This window comes from Sciurus vulgaris, assembly GCF_902686455.1.
Source record: "Sciurus vulgaris genome assembly, chromosome: 18".
NCBI lineage: Eukaryota > Metazoa > Chordata > Mammalia > Rodentia > Sciuridae > Sciurus > Sciurus vulgaris.
The window spans coordinates 21534105-21550834 of record NC_136479.1 but is presented as its reverse complement, the minus strand read 5'-3'; the positions used below and the strand labels follow the sequence as shown (position 1 = coordinate 21550834).

The following is a 16730-nucleotide window of genomic DNA, read 5'->3' as shown; positions in this document are numbered from 1 at the left end:
TGATCAGGGTAACCCAGTCTGGTCTTACACAGTCCTAGCCACCCAGTCCTTCCAGGGATCCTAGGTCACAGGAACTGACCCCCAGCTTCAGCCCCTGTGAGAAACAGAACGTCTGGTGCTCGATTTTCAAAATATACTATTCAGCCCTAACTGGGTTCAACTGTAGCCATTTTAATTATAGCCCTTTCCTTTTGCCGCCCTGATTTTAAAATTAGCCAATCCCGATGATTGTGCCCCTGAATCCTCCAATCAATGCATTCTGCTAGCCTGGTTCTGTAGAATTTCCTAGGCTCAGAAGTGAGTGCCTTGCCCACCCACTGCCAAGCTTATGTTTGATTTCTCCTGGCACCTCCTTATTTCTAACACCCTGATACATGAAGTCCCTATGTGCCTCTGGGAGGTGATGCAAGGAGTCTTAGGCATCTGCCTGCTCTGCCTCCTGAACCCTGGGCATAGGGACTGCAACTACCTGGGGTTCACCATCAACCCCACTGGTGGCAAGAAGGGGAGGTGGTTCTTGTGGACCAACTGGTAGGATCGGGCGGGTCTTCCTCTGGGAGGCAGGCTTTGGAAGGCATCAGGATGGGAGGCACAAAGGCACAGTTATGTGAGCGGGGCTATAAAATAGATGTATGGGAGGATCTATTCCCAAGTCAAGGGGTTCCGCCACTGGGAGATTGGTGAACAAGTCCTAGAACAGAATAGAGCCTTCTGGATGAGAAACAGGGGACAGTTAAGTACCTATGACTGGACTCGGGGCCTAGGATTGGCAAAGGTGAGAGGACAACCCTGCACAAAAGAGGTGAAGACTGGAGGCTGGGCTTGAAGCCCTTGTGAGGAGGCTCAAGATGGGCCTGGAGGCCAAGGATGGTTAGAGATTCTGCTTCCTGTTGGGCAGGAGTGCGGTGGAGACTCTCAGGTTTCAACTTGTTCTCCTCGCTGGGGTTATGTCCTCCTCATGCAAGCTATAGGGTCTGCATTCCTATAGGGCTTCCATTCAGGTAAAAAGTCAATGGGTGCACTGCCTGACTGGTGGGCGTGGAAATTGTCCCCACCTCGGCCACCCCAATGCTCTTCTTCCTGCTCACAGTTCGAGTGAGCCTGGCAGCACTCACAGGCCTCGAGACACGGGTCACTCTGGGGCCAAGCCTGTGCCTGGACCTGCGGGCAGGTGGGCGGGGATCTCTGCACATTGCTTCTGCCACAGCCCAGCATTCGGGATTGCTAAGCGGGACCCCTTGGAGACAGCGACCAGATCTGCTGTGCTGTGATACCTGAGGCAGGTGAGGTCCGCACCAAAGTAGGTGGTGTCTAGGATTCCGATGACCTGGGTTCAAGGTGTTTGTTGAGGGAACAGGCAGCTCTGCCCCACTTCTAACCTGGGAAGGGTAGTGCTCGAGGGTCCTTGGACTCACCACTATGAACAGTTCCCTTGCCCTTTCTCTTTGTGTGGAAGGCACTTTCCTAGACCTTCAGACTTGAGCACGTGCCACCCTCCTGGGGAGGTCTTCCCTGGCTCCATCTAAAACTCGACCTCTTCCTTGTGGATGACCTGTTTCCCCAACTTCTGTGTTTATTGTGATAGTGGGGAACAAATGTGGGGCACTTTTATCACTGAGTACATCCCCAATACCTTTTTGTTGTTATTTTGACACAGAATCTGGCCTAATTAGCCAGGTTGACCAAGAACATGTGGTCATGCTGAGTCCACTTCCAGCTTCTGGGATTGCAGGTGCTGGATTACAGGGCTCAGGCACTGGGTCACTGTTTCCCTTCATGTATTTTTGTTTTATAATATATCTACATATATGTATATGAATATATAGTAATATATTATATGTAATATATACTATAAATATATATCAATATATATTATGTGTTTATATTTATTGATGTATAAAAATATCATTTTTATCCATATATTACACATTCACAATATGTATTGTATATTATATATAACATCATGTTACATATTATATTGTTATATATGTCATATTATATATTGTATATATCATTACATATATATTGTACCATTATATAACTTATATATAATTATATATAATATGTAACATTATATGTAATTTTTATATTTATTGTATATGTATGATATTTATTCATAATATACTTATATATAATACATACATATTTTATCTTGTGATCAGCTTCCCCACTCTTCACAGTAGACTCCAGGAAGGCAGTTCATTTCACTCTTTCAGAAGAGGGTATAGCCAGGCCCAGTGGCACTTACTTATCATCCCAGCAACTTGAGAGACTGTGGCAGGAGGATCAGAAGTGGGAGGCCAGCCTCAGAAACTTAGTGAAACTCTGTATCAGAGTGAAAAATAAGCCTGTTGAGGTGGCACACACTTGTAATCTTGGTGACTCAGGAGGTTGAGGTAAGAGGATTGCAAGTTCAAAGCCAGCCTCAGCAATTTAGCAAGGCCCTAAGCAACTCAATGAGACCCTGTTTCTAAATAAAATATAAAAAAGGGCTAGGGATGTAGTTCAGTGGTCAAGCGAGCCTGGGATCAATCCCCAGTACCAAATCAAAACAAAATAAAACAAAAACAACCCCAATACTTAACAAATTACAGACGGAGGTCTGTCTTGTACTTAGTAAATGTGAGTTACTCCCTGTCTTTATTTCCTGCATGACACCCCTGAAGGCTTTCCTGTAGGTCCCATGTGATTTTCCTGGCAGAGGAGTTCCTTCAGGAATAGCCAGGGCAGCTTCTACCTGAGGGTCAATGTCCTAGGTGAGCGCAGTCCTCTTTCCCAGCCTGGCCTAGGTCTGGGGAGAGGGAGCCCAGTGATCCAGTCCAGGAGGGGGCAGCTCAGTACTCATCCTGGCACCCAGGGCAGAGGCTGCAGGCAGACAAAGAAGCCTGACTCTGGCTCATCTGTGACCAACTGCAGCCTAGGTTGGTGTGAGAAGTCACTGCACTGGGGAGACCTGATCTGGCTGTGTAAGATGGGTACTGACGAGGAAGAGGAAGGCTGGGAATTAGAAGAAGTGGAAGGTGATTCTGGACCTGCCCTCCCGACCTGCCTCCATCCTCTAGGCTGCCTTTGACCAACCTCTTCTCTCCATGGGAACACTGGACACCTGATCCTCTGTCTCCCCAGCCCTGCCCCTAGTTTTCTGTCCCCTCTCCCCTCTACCAGACCCTGGCAGCTTTTATTTGAGTCTAATAAAGAGCTTTGAGACAGATGTGGTGGTGCACACTATAATCCCAGTGACTCGGGAGACTGAGGAGGAGGATCACAAGTTCAAAGCCAGTCTCAAGAACTTAGCAAGGCCCTAAACGACGTAGCAAGACCCTGACTCATTATAAAAAGTTTTAAAAGGACTGGGGATGTGGCTCAGTGGTTAAGAGCCACTGGGTTGAATCCCAGTTAAAAAAATAACTGTTGACTGATGGTTCCTTCTAGCGTTTTCTGGGACACCTGGGTGAGGGCAGCAGAGATGTGAGGAGGGGCCACTGACCCAACCATGTGTCCAGCATCCCTCCTGCCTACCAGCCCTTCTGAACCTCTTTCCCAGCTCACCCCTGAGGACACTCCATTCTTGAGACACTCACAAGACCCACACCTGTGGCTCAGAGTCTCCTGACCTCCAGGGTCAGGCTAGACTGGATTTTAATGCAAATGGTAAGAGAAAGACCGAGCAGGGGGTAGGGAGCTCCCTTCCATGGAGCCCTGTGGCTCTTGTGCCCCAGCCTGGTCACGTCTCTCTCTGGAGGCCCCTGCAAGCCCGGGGGAGAAAAGCACCTGTGGGGCCATCCAGCTGCCATGAGTGATGCCCCTGAGGTCACCCAGGAGCCATGAAGCAGGGGCTCCCTCCCAGAACTATTAGGCTCCAAATCCTTTTCCTTTCCTTTCCTGTGCTGCCTCAAAAACAGCCTTCATAGAAAGAAAAAAAAAAAAAAAAGGAGAAGGAAAAAAAAAAGTCTTCCTTGCTCTGCTCCACCCCCTGTCCCATCGCCCTGCCCACTCGGCACTCTGGACTTGCCTTGCTGTCAGAGCCTGCAGTTCCTGGAATGCCTGGTGCTGCTCTGTCCTGAGCCCCGGTGTCTTGAGACTAGTCTGGAGCCAGCAGGAAGGTGAGCGGCCCTGCACCCCTTTTCCCCGACCCTCCCCTCCATTGATGTGACCTGTTAGAAAAAGCCCTCTGTTGACCTTCACTGCAGGGACAAGGTATGGGGAACCATTCAGTCGCCAGTTTACAGCTGAGAGACCATCCAACACTTGGGCTCTTTCCCTTCTTTGATTCTGTTGTTTCCTAGAGGTTAAACACACATACTAGATTTTAGACACATGTGTCACTGCATCCAGTTGAATGATCAGGGTGGTAATAATGATGTCCCTATTCCCAATTCCCACCCATCCTTCCAAGAGAACAGCCATTCCCAGGGCTGGTTCCTCACCCCTCCCACTGGGAACCTAAGAGAACAGCTCTATAGTACCCACCCCACACCTCTGCTAATCCCCTGCATGCCCAGGAGGCCATGAGCCAGGATCCTGAGAGGTCAGCTAGGTATCAGATTGGAGTGGCTGGGCAGGACACCCTTGCCCTTCCAACATCTTCTAGGTGCTCCTTTTGATCCCCTGAGAGGGCCTCTACCTCCCTGTTCTTTTCCCATGAACACTCCATCTCAATAGACAACTCCAGCCTAAAATGAGTTCCCTTCACCTCCTCTGCTTGAATGATCAGAGCTTCGCTGATTCACATGCAAGACTAGCCAACCAACCAAGTTCAGCTGCTCCATTGGTCCTGTTTGTCCTGGAGCCAAGATGGAGCTTGGGTGGGCAAGTGGGATCCCAGGCCTGGCTGTCCTGAGGTGTATCTGGATGTGATGGGCCCAGGGAGTTCTAGAAGGGGACCAGCACAGAGAGGAGCCCATTGGCTGTGACCTGAGATCTCAGGAGGGGTAGTAACAACAATGAACTCTCTGCTCAGAGTTAGGATGGGCACATCTGCTGGGGGCACATGAAGCTGGGTGGTAGAAGACTTGACTAGCATGCAAGAGACCCTGGGTTTCATGCCGAGCACCACAAGTAATACAAAAGAAAAACAAACAAAAAGGAACAGGCAGAGCCTGTTGGAATTTTTCAAGGCTGAAGTAATTACTAAAATCTCCTGGAAAACTTCCAAAGCTGTGTGTCTGGACTCCAACCCCTGATATCACTAACATCGCTCTGGGCTCTGGCCAGGCACTGGGGTCATGGAAAGTTCTGCAAGGAATCAGAAGGTGCCACCTGAGCTCTGAACCACAGCACTGGAGTTTGCCCTGCCTTCTAATCCCATAATCCCAGCTCCCCACTTAGTAGCTTAGTGAAGTCGGGCAAATCATAGAACCCTCCAAAGACTCAGTGTCCTTATCTTCAAGAAACAACCAGCGAATGCTGTTTTGTGATGGTATTCAGAGCAGACCAGGTGCTGGCCCCTGACTCAGCAGCATGGAGATGGTCCAGGACATCTCCCGGCCTCCACTGACCAAGGTGAAGGGAGTCCCGCTCATCAAGTACTTTGCAGAGGTGATGGGGCCACTTCAGAACTTCCAGGCCTGGCCTGATGACCTGCTCATCAGCACCTACCCCAAGTCTGGTAAGTGAGGATGGCCACCCTGCTCCCCTACTGGGACTGCAACCCCACCTTGGTCGGCAGGGCCAGGCCCTCCACCCTGCTCACCTCTGGCTCTCTCCTTTCCAGGCACCACTTGGTTGAGCGAGATACTCGAGATGATCTACCACGGTGGTGACCTAGAGAAGTGTCACCGGGCACCCATTTATACACGTGTACCCTTCCTTGAGTTCAAATGTCCAGGGGTTCCATCAGGTGTGTGGCAGGATCCAGGGGCAAAAGAACTGCAGGAAGGTATCTCTGGGATCTAGCTCAGCACACTTTCTCCTGCCTGCATCTTAGGTCTGGAAACTTTAAAAGAAACACCTGCCCCTCGGCTCCTCAAGACACACTTGCCCCTGGACCTGCTTCCCCAGAGTCTGCTAGACCAAAAGGTCAAGGTAAATGGCAGGGGAGGACACTCTGTCATTCCAGTGCGGGTTTTGTTCTGCTGGGAAGTCTCTTCAAGCTTTGTCTCCACTCAAGTAGGAAGGCCATCTGCCCTCACTGTGGCAGAATCCAAGATGAGGAAGAGAGTGAGAATTTTCTGTGCAGACCACATGGCAGGGCAGCATTGGTGCTCAACTGACCTGAGAGGAGATGATGTAGAGATCTTCATGAGCCTTGTCCCAATCTGTGCATGTGGTGGAATTCAAGGAATCGGATTAGTATAAAGTACAGCTCCAGGGACCAGCCAGGAGTTCCACATCAAAGCTGCATTCAAATGCCAGCTGCCGTAGCCATCCATGAGATCTCAAGCAAGTCAGCCTCAAGGCCTCAGGGTCTTCCTTTGTCAAGCTGAGACAGACTCCCCCACAGGGGTGCTCTGAAAGGTGCCAGGCAGGTGGGATGGGAGGCAGTACTGGAGTGTGTGTGTGTGGGTGGTGTAGCTGGCAGTGGGTGTTGTCTGTCCCTGCAGGTGATCTATGTTGCCCGCAATGCAAAGGATGTGGCCGTCTCCTATTACAACTTCTACAAAATGGCTAAGTTTTACCCTGACCCTGGCACCTGGGACAGCTTCCTGGAGAAGTTCATGGATGGACAAGGTGAGCCCCAATCTGGAGGAAGGAGAGGGCTGGAGCTGAGGAAGGCCACCTAGAACTCATACCAACCCCTGTTGGTGCCCCTTCCCCAGTGTCCTATGGGTCGTGGTACCAGCACGTGCAGGAGTGGTGGGAGCTGAGCCGCACCCACCCTGTGCTCTACCTCTTCTATGAAGACCTGAAGGAGGTGAGACTGCCTGCCGCCAATTCCATCCATGACCCGCCTAGGGGACAGGAACCTCAGGGGACCTGCCAAGGCCCTCAGGACCCTCCCCAGTGGCAGCCTGCACCCACTCCAGGATTCCACACACTACCCTCCCATTCTGGAACCGCAGAGCCACATCAGCAGCAAGACCCAGCATAGCCCTTATCTTCTGGCTCCTGGGTCAACTACACATGTGGTCATGGATTGGGAGTTTGTTGTTTCCATGTCTCCCTGCCCAGGGCTGTGCCAATCCTGGGGCCACATTTCTAAAAGAAGGCTGTTCTTGCCCTCTTTCTTAAGGCATCAAAGAGGGCTCACTGCTGGACCCTAAACAGAGGGAGTCTAGAGAACAAGGCCCAGAGTGAAGGAGCTGGGACTGAGAGGTTTCCACATGGAAGTGGCCAGCTCCCTTGTGATGCCAGAGAGGGGACTTCCCTTGTGTTTGCTCAGTAAGCAATCCCATCCTCCTCTGAAGAGTTTGTCTCTTGCTTCAGAACCCCAAAAGGGAGACTAGAAAGATCCTGGAGTTTCTGGGGTGCTCTCTGTCAGAGGAGAGTGTGGATCACATTGTCCAGCACACATCCTTCAAAGTGATGAAGAAGAATCCCATGACTAACTACAGCACCATACCTACTGAGATCATGGACCACAGTATTTCAGACTTCATGAGGAAAGGTGTGTGCTGGTCAGGGTGGGTGCTTGGAGAAGGGAGGGTGGAACTATAAGGAGGTGGAACTATTTGCAAGAGCCTGCCCTGAGCCATTTGGGGACACCTGTGTGAGTGGCACTCAGGTCTCTTCTTTCCCTCCCCAGGCATCGTGGGGGACTGGAAATCTGCCTTCACTGTGGCCCAGAATGAGCGCTTTGATGCCCACTATGCTGAGAAGATGGCAGGCTGCAAGCTCGACTTCCGCTGGCAGCTCTGAGTGGTGTCATGGGGGCCACTGCAGGGGGAGCCTGGGCACAAGCATGATCCATGACCTCAGGAAGAAAATATGATGTGTCCACACAGAGGCTCCGTGGAAGCCAGGAGAACACCTGAGAATAGGTAAATGGGAGCAAGTAGGACCCTCTTCCCACAGCCTGTAGGTCCTAATTGCCCTGTCTGGGCAGGGAGAAAGAGGTTCTACAGAAGGAAGGCCCAGGAGACAGGAGAGAAGAGCAAGAATGTTTGATCCTGTAAGATCCTCTGTTGCCTACTCCCTCCAGCCTGCCAGCCAGCTTCCCTTTTTCTTGGACTCCTTATAAGCCACCTCTACCACTGGGCACTTTACCACTGAGCTGCATCTGGAACCCTTTTAATTTTTTTATTTTTAGACAGGGTCTTTCTATGTTACTAAACTTCCCCCTGTTTTGCTGAGGCTGGCCTCAAACTTGTAATCCTCCTGCCTCAGCCTTCCCAGTTCCTGGGATCACAGTATGTGCACCTCTACTCTGGACGTAGGACACACCTTGAGGAGGCCGAAGTGAGGACAGTTAAGTACCTGGGATTGGAGCCAGGGCCTGAGTTTAGCAGGTGTGAGGGGACATATCAGCACTAAGGTAGCAGGCCTCTTGGCTAAGCTCCAGGATGGTTTTGAGGATGGTGCATGGTTTGATTGGAGGCAAATGATGATTGGAGATTCAGCTTCAGAAGATGGCTAATTAGATGAAAGCTGTGTTTCCAGTTGTTTATAGATTGGAATTCAAGCAATAGGAGTATGGTTTTTTAGTGAGCTGGATGAAAGAGGGAATTGTCTGAAATCCAATATTGAATTTCAATATTGGAAAAGTCTCTTAGCGACTTAGAAATTCAGGTGAATTGAACAAAGTACAAGAAAGAGTAATTGAAGCCCAGCTGGCAGCAGCAGCAGTAGTGCTGGTTCACTGAGAGAAGAGGATAACACAAACAGGAAGAGAAACACAACGGGCAAATTTGACACAGGAAAACCTGTAGAGCAGAAAAGCAGACTGAACGTAGCCAATCCGGAGGCTGCACAGTGAACTGGTATTTGAAATGTGCTCTGTGTTTCTCAACTGGCAAGCAGAGAATGAAAGCTGGATTCATCCTGAGGCCATGCTGCAACTTGGAGAGTCCTAGAGATCATAGCAAACGCAACCATCATCTCCTGGCAAATGCCTACGATGTGACCTAGAGTGTACCTAGCAGGATGTGAAGGAAACAGGCAGAGACAATTGTCCCCAGGGGGATTCAGAGATATGGAGGGCAGTGCACCTCACTTTTCTTTTGAGTTTGGTAACTCGTGTAACCAGATAAAGAGGGTCAGGAAACTAAACAGCCTGGTGTGATTACTTTCAGGGATTAAGGTTGTATTGGTGGGCAGTGGAATGTGTGAGACCTCTGCAGGGTTGATTCCCTGGCTCCATGAGTTCTTGGGAGGATTCTGAGATCCAGATTCCCAGTAGAGATTGGCATCTGCCTGTCACTAGGAGCGTGTTGCTCCAATCTCTCGACACAATAGTGCTCCTAAGGCATGAGTAGACCTAAGCCCCAGTCACCAGAACTTCCCTTCTGGAACTCAGCAGCAGCCTATCCTGAGATTACCTCAGTCTAGTCTGTCCAGACAAAGCTGCAGTCAACAGTACTTCTCATTCCCTCCTACCTTTACTGACGAGAAGGGAAACTGAGAGCTATTTCAACCAGCTTCAGTTTTAGGTCACTCCAGCTGGCAACTTTATGAGTAACACAGAGAGAAAAGGGTTAACAATTCCCGGCTCACTCGTTCTCTCTCTCTCTCTCTCTCTCTCTCTCTCTCTCTCTCTCTCTCTCTCTCTCTCTCTCTCTCTCTCTGTCTCTCTCTGTCTCTCTCTCTCCCCCGCCCCCAGTAAGACTAAGAAGAAACAGAAAGAAAGTCAAGCAGAGGCAGTTACCATCCATCCTAGTTGACAGTTTGAGACAATTCTTTCACTTTTCATTAAGAATCTTTCTTTCTTTCTTTCTTTCTTTCTTTCCTTTCTTTCTTTCTTTCTGGTATTGTTTTGTTATCATTGTCGGGGATTAATAAACATCTCTCTAATAACATTGAATATGAATGGTCTCAACTCTCCAGTTAAAAGACATGGGCTGGCAGGAATGGATTGAAAAACAACACCTAACTATATCATGTTTGCAAGATACTCACCTTGCAGGCAGAGACAGTTGCAAGTTGAAAGAATGGAAATTATTGTACCATGCAAACGGAGCCCTAAAACAATCAGGATTAGCTACCCTCATATCTGACAGCAAACTTCAAGCCAAAATTAATCAGAAGAGACAAAGAAGGTCACTTCATACTGGTAAAGGGAAAAGTTCAAGAAAAAGATATAATGATAGTAAATATTTATGCCCTAAACATGGTGGACCTAACTACATAAAACATACACTACTTAAAGACAAACCATGGTACAATAATACTGGATGATTTCAATACACATTTCTCACCAATAGATAAGTCATTCAGGCATAAACTCAGTAAAGACTCTTCAGACCTAAAAATACTATAAATCAAATATACTTAACAGACACCTATCCTATAGCATATTTCATCCAACAAGAACTGAGTATACTTTCTTCTCAGCTGCTCACGGTACCTTCTCCAAAATAAACCATATTCTAGGCCACAAAGTCATCATCAGCAAATACAAAAAAAAATCAATATAACACCTTGCATCTTATCTTATCATAATGGAATGAAACTAGAAATCAACACACAAAAAAAAACTACAGAAACTATGTAAACATGTGGAGATTGAAGAATACACTTTTGAATGATGGATAGGTGAAGAAGAAATCAGAAATTTTAAAATTTCTTAGAATCTAATGTATCAAAACCTCTGGGACACTGTGGAGAGCAGTAATTTGGATCATGGTCTTTGCCTAAGAGATGTGGCTGCATTTTGCTCTGGGAGCTTTCTGTAAAGGTGAAGGACAAGATAGCCCAGGAGGTATGGTAAAGTCCTGCCTGAGGAAGTTCTATGCAAAGATGTGGAACAATAACTATCTTGATCTTGAGCTCAGACAGGAGATGCCAGGGATAGAGAATTCTAAGCATAAAAAGATAACCATAACATCTTGTGAGCACAGCAAACTTCAAGCCTGTCTGCGTTGCAGAAACTCTGGATAGTGGGCTTCCTGGGTGTAGCAGGATAATAACAGGATGTTCCTAGCACTTCAACAGTAGAATAGCTATAAAAATATTTCTAGTTCTATAACTTTTTAGTGCCCAAAGATCAATGGCCCTACAGTTTTAACTTCCTGATTGTGAGACCCTATATAATAAACATGCTTAACCTCGCTCTGGGTCATTGTTCCTCCATCAGAGGTCAGTGTCCTACCTAATCCCAGCATTCTATGAGTGTTTGTGTGTCTTTCTTAATCCCCCATCACCCCTCACTTGTTTCTAGGGTTTGGTCATGTACTTCGTGGTAGGGCACTATGAAGGTAGTTCTAAAAGAAAAATTTATAACTGTGAATGCCTAGATAAGAAAATCAGAAAGGGTGGAGATCCAAGATGATGAACTAGAGGGAGGCTGCATTCCTTGTTGCTCCATAACTCAGGTTTCAAGCAGAAAATATCTGTTTCTTGGTGAGGCAGTTTTTGCTGCTTATCGATCCCCTGCTGTTTACCCTATTTGTCCACTGTGATCACCTGCAGTCTGCCAGCATATCGACTATATTTTGAGTGCAGATTGCTCACTGTCTGGCGCCTATCATCCACCATTTGCTTGCCTCTTGCCTGTCCATTGCCTGCCTTTTACCTACCTATCACCCACCACCTGAGGTTTACCTGCTGATCCTTCAACAGCAGCCAGCAGACTGACCAGAGACCACAAGTGGAGTTCCAGCGGCATGCTATTGCCTGGAAGTTTACTGTCACAGTACCTGCAGGTTTGGTTACACGTGGCTGCCACCATTTTGAGAAAACAGCCAGGACCTGTACGACCCCTGGTCGAACTGACTGAGCCCTGTCTCCAGGACCCCTCAGCCCGACTGACAACTCCCTGTCTCCTGGGCCCTCAGGCCGACTGACTGCTCCATACCACCAGGACCCCCAGACTGACTGACGGCACCCTGACTCCAGGATCCTGCAACCAGATCGACCACAACCCACCTCGAGGAACCCTGCCCGACCAACCGCACCCCACCCCCAGAACCTCCAGCTGACCATGCCCACACCCTGAGCTGCAGCTCCCATTTGCCAACACATTCGAAAGCCAGAGCAGCCATCTTGGATAATCCTGGAAGCCGTATCTCTCATCTTTGGGTGAGGCAAATATCATCCTGAGACACCTGCTGGAGACTAAAAACTCATTGTCAGGTACCACTCATACACATCAGGCTACTGAAGACTGGGAGGTTTGAATATTATATGAGTGTAATAGTGTAGATTTTTTTCTCCTTATTAAAATTTTTTTCTTTACTTTTCTTGCTCTATTTTAGTTTTGCTTACCTGTTCCCTCAGAGTCTCTTTCTCCCTTTTCGCATGCTAACAACCAACTTCTTTTGATTATGCATTCACTCTTCCTATGATCTAGAAATGTTTTATATTCTTTTCTTATCTCATTAACAGCTATATCCTACACTCCTTCCCATCCTCTTTGTCCACCATTAGAAACTACAGACCTTATTGCAAATCTATTTGTTATACTATAGATAATAATTAAACTCATTCTGTTTATTATGACAATATTGGTAACATCCTCATTGGGGCTATTTGGTTCAGGTTTGCATATTGTCTGTACTGGGCACTACTAATATTGATCTCCCCCTTAAAGAAAAGGAATTGGAAACCTATAGGGTCACTATAAACCTATAGTGGGGAAACTGCAGTACCCCAAATATGCACTGCTAGAGGGGAAGATACATGAATAACATGAAAAAACAAGGGAAGAAAATGATCCAAACAAACCTAGACTCTATATTAATAGACTCCAGTGACAGCATGGTGGAAGAAATTCTTTTTTTTTTTTTTTTTTTTCTTTGAAGAATGTTTTTGAATCTTTTACTAATTTTTTTATTTTAATTTATTTTTATTGTAAACAAATGGGATACATGTTATTTCTGTTTGTACATGGAGTAACAGCATACCATTTGCATAATCATACATTTACATAGGGTAATGATGTTTGATTCATTCTGTTATTTTTTCCTTCCCCCCCAACCCTCCCACCCCTCTTTTCCCTCTATACAGTCCCTCCTTCCTCCATTGTTGCCCCCCTACAACTCCCCATTATGTGTCATCATCCACTTATCAGCGAGATCATTCGTCCTTTGCTTTTTTGAGATTGGCTTATCTCACTTAGCATGATATTCTCTAGTTTCATCCATTTGCCTGCAAATGCCATAATTTTATTATTCTTTATGGCTGAGTAATATTCCATTATATATATATACCACGGTTTCTTTATCCATTCATCAATTGAAGGACATCTAGGTTGGTTCCACAATCTGGCTATTGTGAATTGAGCAGCTATGAACATTGTTGTGGCTGTATCTCTGCTGATTTTAAATCCTTTGGGTATAGGCCGAGGAGTGGGATAGCTAGGTCAAACGGTGGGTCCATTCCAAATTTTCTAAGGAATCTCCACACTGCTTTCCAGAGTGGCTGCACTAATTTAAAGGTAATGTATGAGTGTACCTTTTTCCCCACATCCTCGCCAACACCTATTGTTGCTTGTATTCTTGATAATCGCCATTCTAACTGGGATGAGATGGAATCTTAGTGTAGTTTTGATTTGCATTTCTCTTATTACTAAAGATGGTGAACATTTTTTCATATGTTTGTTCATTGCTTGTAGATCTTCTGTTAAGCATCTGTTCATATCCTTAGCCCATTTGTTGATTGGGTTATTTGTATTCTTTGTGTAGAGTTTTTTGAGTTCTTTATATATTCTGGAAATTAGTGCTCTATCTGAAGTATGAGTGGCAAAGATTTTCTCCCACTGTGTAGGCTCTCTCTTCGCATTGCTGATAGTTTCCTTTGCTGAGAGAAAGCTATTTAGTTTTAATCTATCCCAGTTATTGATTCTTGCTTTTATTTCTTGTGCTATGGGAGTCCTGTTGAGGAAGTCTGATCCTAAGCCAACAAGTTGAAGATTTGGACCTATTTTTTCTTCTGTAAGATGTAGGGTCTCTGGTCTGATTTCAAGGTCCTTGATCCATTGTGAATTGATTTTTGTGCAGGGTGAGAGATAGGGCTTTAGTTTCATTCTGTTGCATATGGATTTTCAGTTTTCCCAGCACCATTGGTTGAAGAGGCTATCTTTTCTCCAATGCATATTTTTGGCACCTTTGTTTAGTATTAAAAAATTGTATTTGTTTGGGTTTGTGTCCGTGTCCTCTATTCTGTACCATTGATCTACCTGTCTATTTTTGTGCCAATACCATGCCGTTCTTGTTACTACTGCTTTGTAGTATAGTTGAAGTTCTGGTATTGCAATACCCCCTGATTCATTCTTCCTGCTAAGGATTACTTTAGCTATTCTGGGTTTCTTATTCTTCCAGATGAATTTCATGATTGCTTGCTCTATTTCTGTAAGGTACGTCATTGGGATTTTAACTGGAATTGCATTGAATCTGTATAGCACTTTTGGTAGTATGGCCATTTTGACAATATTAATTCTGCCTATCCAAGAACATGGGAGATCTTTCCATCTTCTAAGGTCTTCCTTAATTTCTTTCTTCAATGTTATGTAGCTTTCATTGTAGAGATCTTTTACCTCTTTGGTTAGATTGATTCCCAAGTATTTTTTTTTTTAAGCTATTGCAAATGGAGTTGTTTTCCTCATTTCCCTTTCAGCTGTTTCATCACTTGCGTATAAAAATGCTGTAGATTTATGCACCTTGATTTTATAGCCTGCTATTTTGCTGAATTCATTGATGAGGTCTAGAAGTTTTCTGGAGAAGTTTTTTGAATCCTGTAAATATAGAATCATGTCATCAGCAAATAGTGACAGCTTAAGTTCCTCTTTTCCTGTACATATTCCTTTAATTTCTTTAGTCTGTCTAATTGCTCTGGCTAAAGTTTCGAAGACAATGTTGAATAGAAGTGGTAAAAGAGGACATCCCTGTCTTGTTCCCATTTTTAAAGGGAATGGTTTCAGTTTTTCTCCATTAAGAATGATGTTGGCCATGGGCTTAGCATAAATAGCCTTTACAATGTTCAGGTATATTCCTACTATGCCTATTTTTTCTAGAGTTTTGAGCATGAAGGGGTGTTGTATTTAGTCGAACGCTTTTTCTTCATCAATTGAAATAACCATTTTATTCTTATCCTTAAGTCTATTGATATAATGGATTATATTTATTGATTTATGGATGTTGAACCAACCTTGCATTCCTGGGATGAACTCCACTTGATCGTGGTGCACTATCTTCTTAATATGTTTTTGTATGTGGTTTGCCAGGATTTTGTTAAGGATTTTTGCATCTATTCATCAAAGATAATGGTCTAAAATTTTCTTTCCTTGATGTGTCTTTGCCTGGTTTGGGTATGAGGGTGAAATCAACTTCATGTAATGAGATTCATAGGGTTCCCTCCTTTTCTATTTCCTGGAATACTTTGAGAAGTATTGGAGTGAGTTCTTTGAAGGTCCTGTAGAACTCAGCTGAGAATTCGTCTGGTCCTGGGCTTTTCTTGGTTGGTAGGCTTTTGATGGCTTCTTCTATTTCATTGCTTGATATTGACCTGTTAAATTGTGTATGTCCTCCTGGTTCAGTTTGGGAGGATCATACATCTCTAGAAATTTGTCAATGTCTTCGGTAGTTTCTATTTTGTTGGAATATAGATTTTCAAAGTAGCTTCTCATTATATTATGTATCTCAGTGGTGTCTGTCATGATATTTCCTTTTTCATCACGAATTTTAGTAATTTGAGTTTTCTCTCTCCTCTTTGTTAGTGTGGCTAAGGGTTTGTCTATTTTGTTTACTTTTTCAAAGAACCAACTTTTTGTTTTGTCAATTGTTTGAATTGTTTCTTTTGTTTCAATTTCATTGATTTCAGCTCTGATTTTAATTATTTCCTGTCTTCTACTACTTTTGCTGTTATTCTGTTCTTCTTTTTCTAGGGCTTTGAGCTGTAATGTTAGGTCATTTAGTTGTTGACTTTTTATTCTTTTCTGGAATGTGCTCCATGCAATGAATTTTCCTCTCCATACCGCTTTCATAGTGTCCCAGAGATTTTGACATGTTGTATCATTGTTCTCATTGACCTTTAAGAATTTCTTTTATCTCCTCCCTGATGTTTTCTGTTATCCATGTTTCATTCAATTGCATATTATTTAGTCTCCAGGTTTTGGAGTAATTTCTGCTTTTTATTTTGTCATTGATTTCTACTCTCAGTCCATTATGATCTGATAGAACACAAGGTAGTATCTCTATTTTTTTTTTTTTTTTTTGCATTTCCTAAGGGCTGCTTTGTGGCATAACATATGATCTACTTTCGAGAAGGTTCCATGTGCTGCTGAGAAGAAAGTGAATCCACTCGTTGATGGATGGAATATTCTATATGCATCTGTTAAGTCTAAGTTATTGATTGTGTTATTGAGTTCTGTGGTTTCTTTGTTTAGTTTTGGTTTGGAAGATCTATCCAATGGTGACAGCAGTGTGTTAACGTCACCCAGAATTATTGTGTTGTGGTCTATTTGATTCCTGGAATTGAGAAGGATTTGTTTGATGTACATGGATGCACTGTTTGGTGTATCAAAGTTTATGATCATATGTCTTCCTGATTTATGGTTCCCTTAAGCAGTATGAAATGTCCTTCTTTATCTCTTCTGACTAACTTTGACTTGAAGTCCACTTTAACTGAAATAAGGATGGAAACTCCCTCTTCTTCACTGAGTCTGTGTGTGTGGTAGGTTTTTTCCCATCTTTTCACCT

At 45.0% G+C, this 16730-nt stretch overlaps 1 protein-coding gene and 1 long non-coding RNA gene across 6 annotated transcripts in view; both read left to right on the top strand.

The window, feature by feature from the left end:
• LOC306649957 (sulfotransferase 1A1) overlaps positions 1-10580 on the top strand; it is a 239208-nt gene extending 228628 nt beyond the window's left edge. For 2 of the 5 annotated variants that reach the window (XM_079121516.1, XM_079121518.1), the window contains 4 exons: positions 6543-6669; positions 6759-6853; positions 7366-7546; positions 7685-10580. In XM_079121516.1, coding sequence (XP_078977642.1) covers positions 6543-6669; positions 6759-6853; positions 7366-7546; positions 7685-7797 — 516 coding nt within the window. In that variant the 3' untranslated portion in view covers positions 7798-10580. Of the gene's footprint in view, positions 1-4017; positions 4104-4718; positions 5609-5713; positions 5840-5926; positions 6025-6542; positions 6670-6758; positions 6854-7365; positions 7547-7684 lie in introns of those variants that run through there. The other 3 variants (XM_079121527.1, XM_079121525.1, XM_079121526.1) reach the window with 3 other exon arrangements.
• On the top strand, positions 1209-3211 carry LOC306649975. Its single transcript, XR_013760759.1, has 2 exons — positions 1209-1283; positions 2679-3211. It is a non-coding gene; the product is annotated as an uncharacterized lncRNA (long non-coding RNA).
• Positions 10581-16730: the final 6150 nt, after the last annotated feature.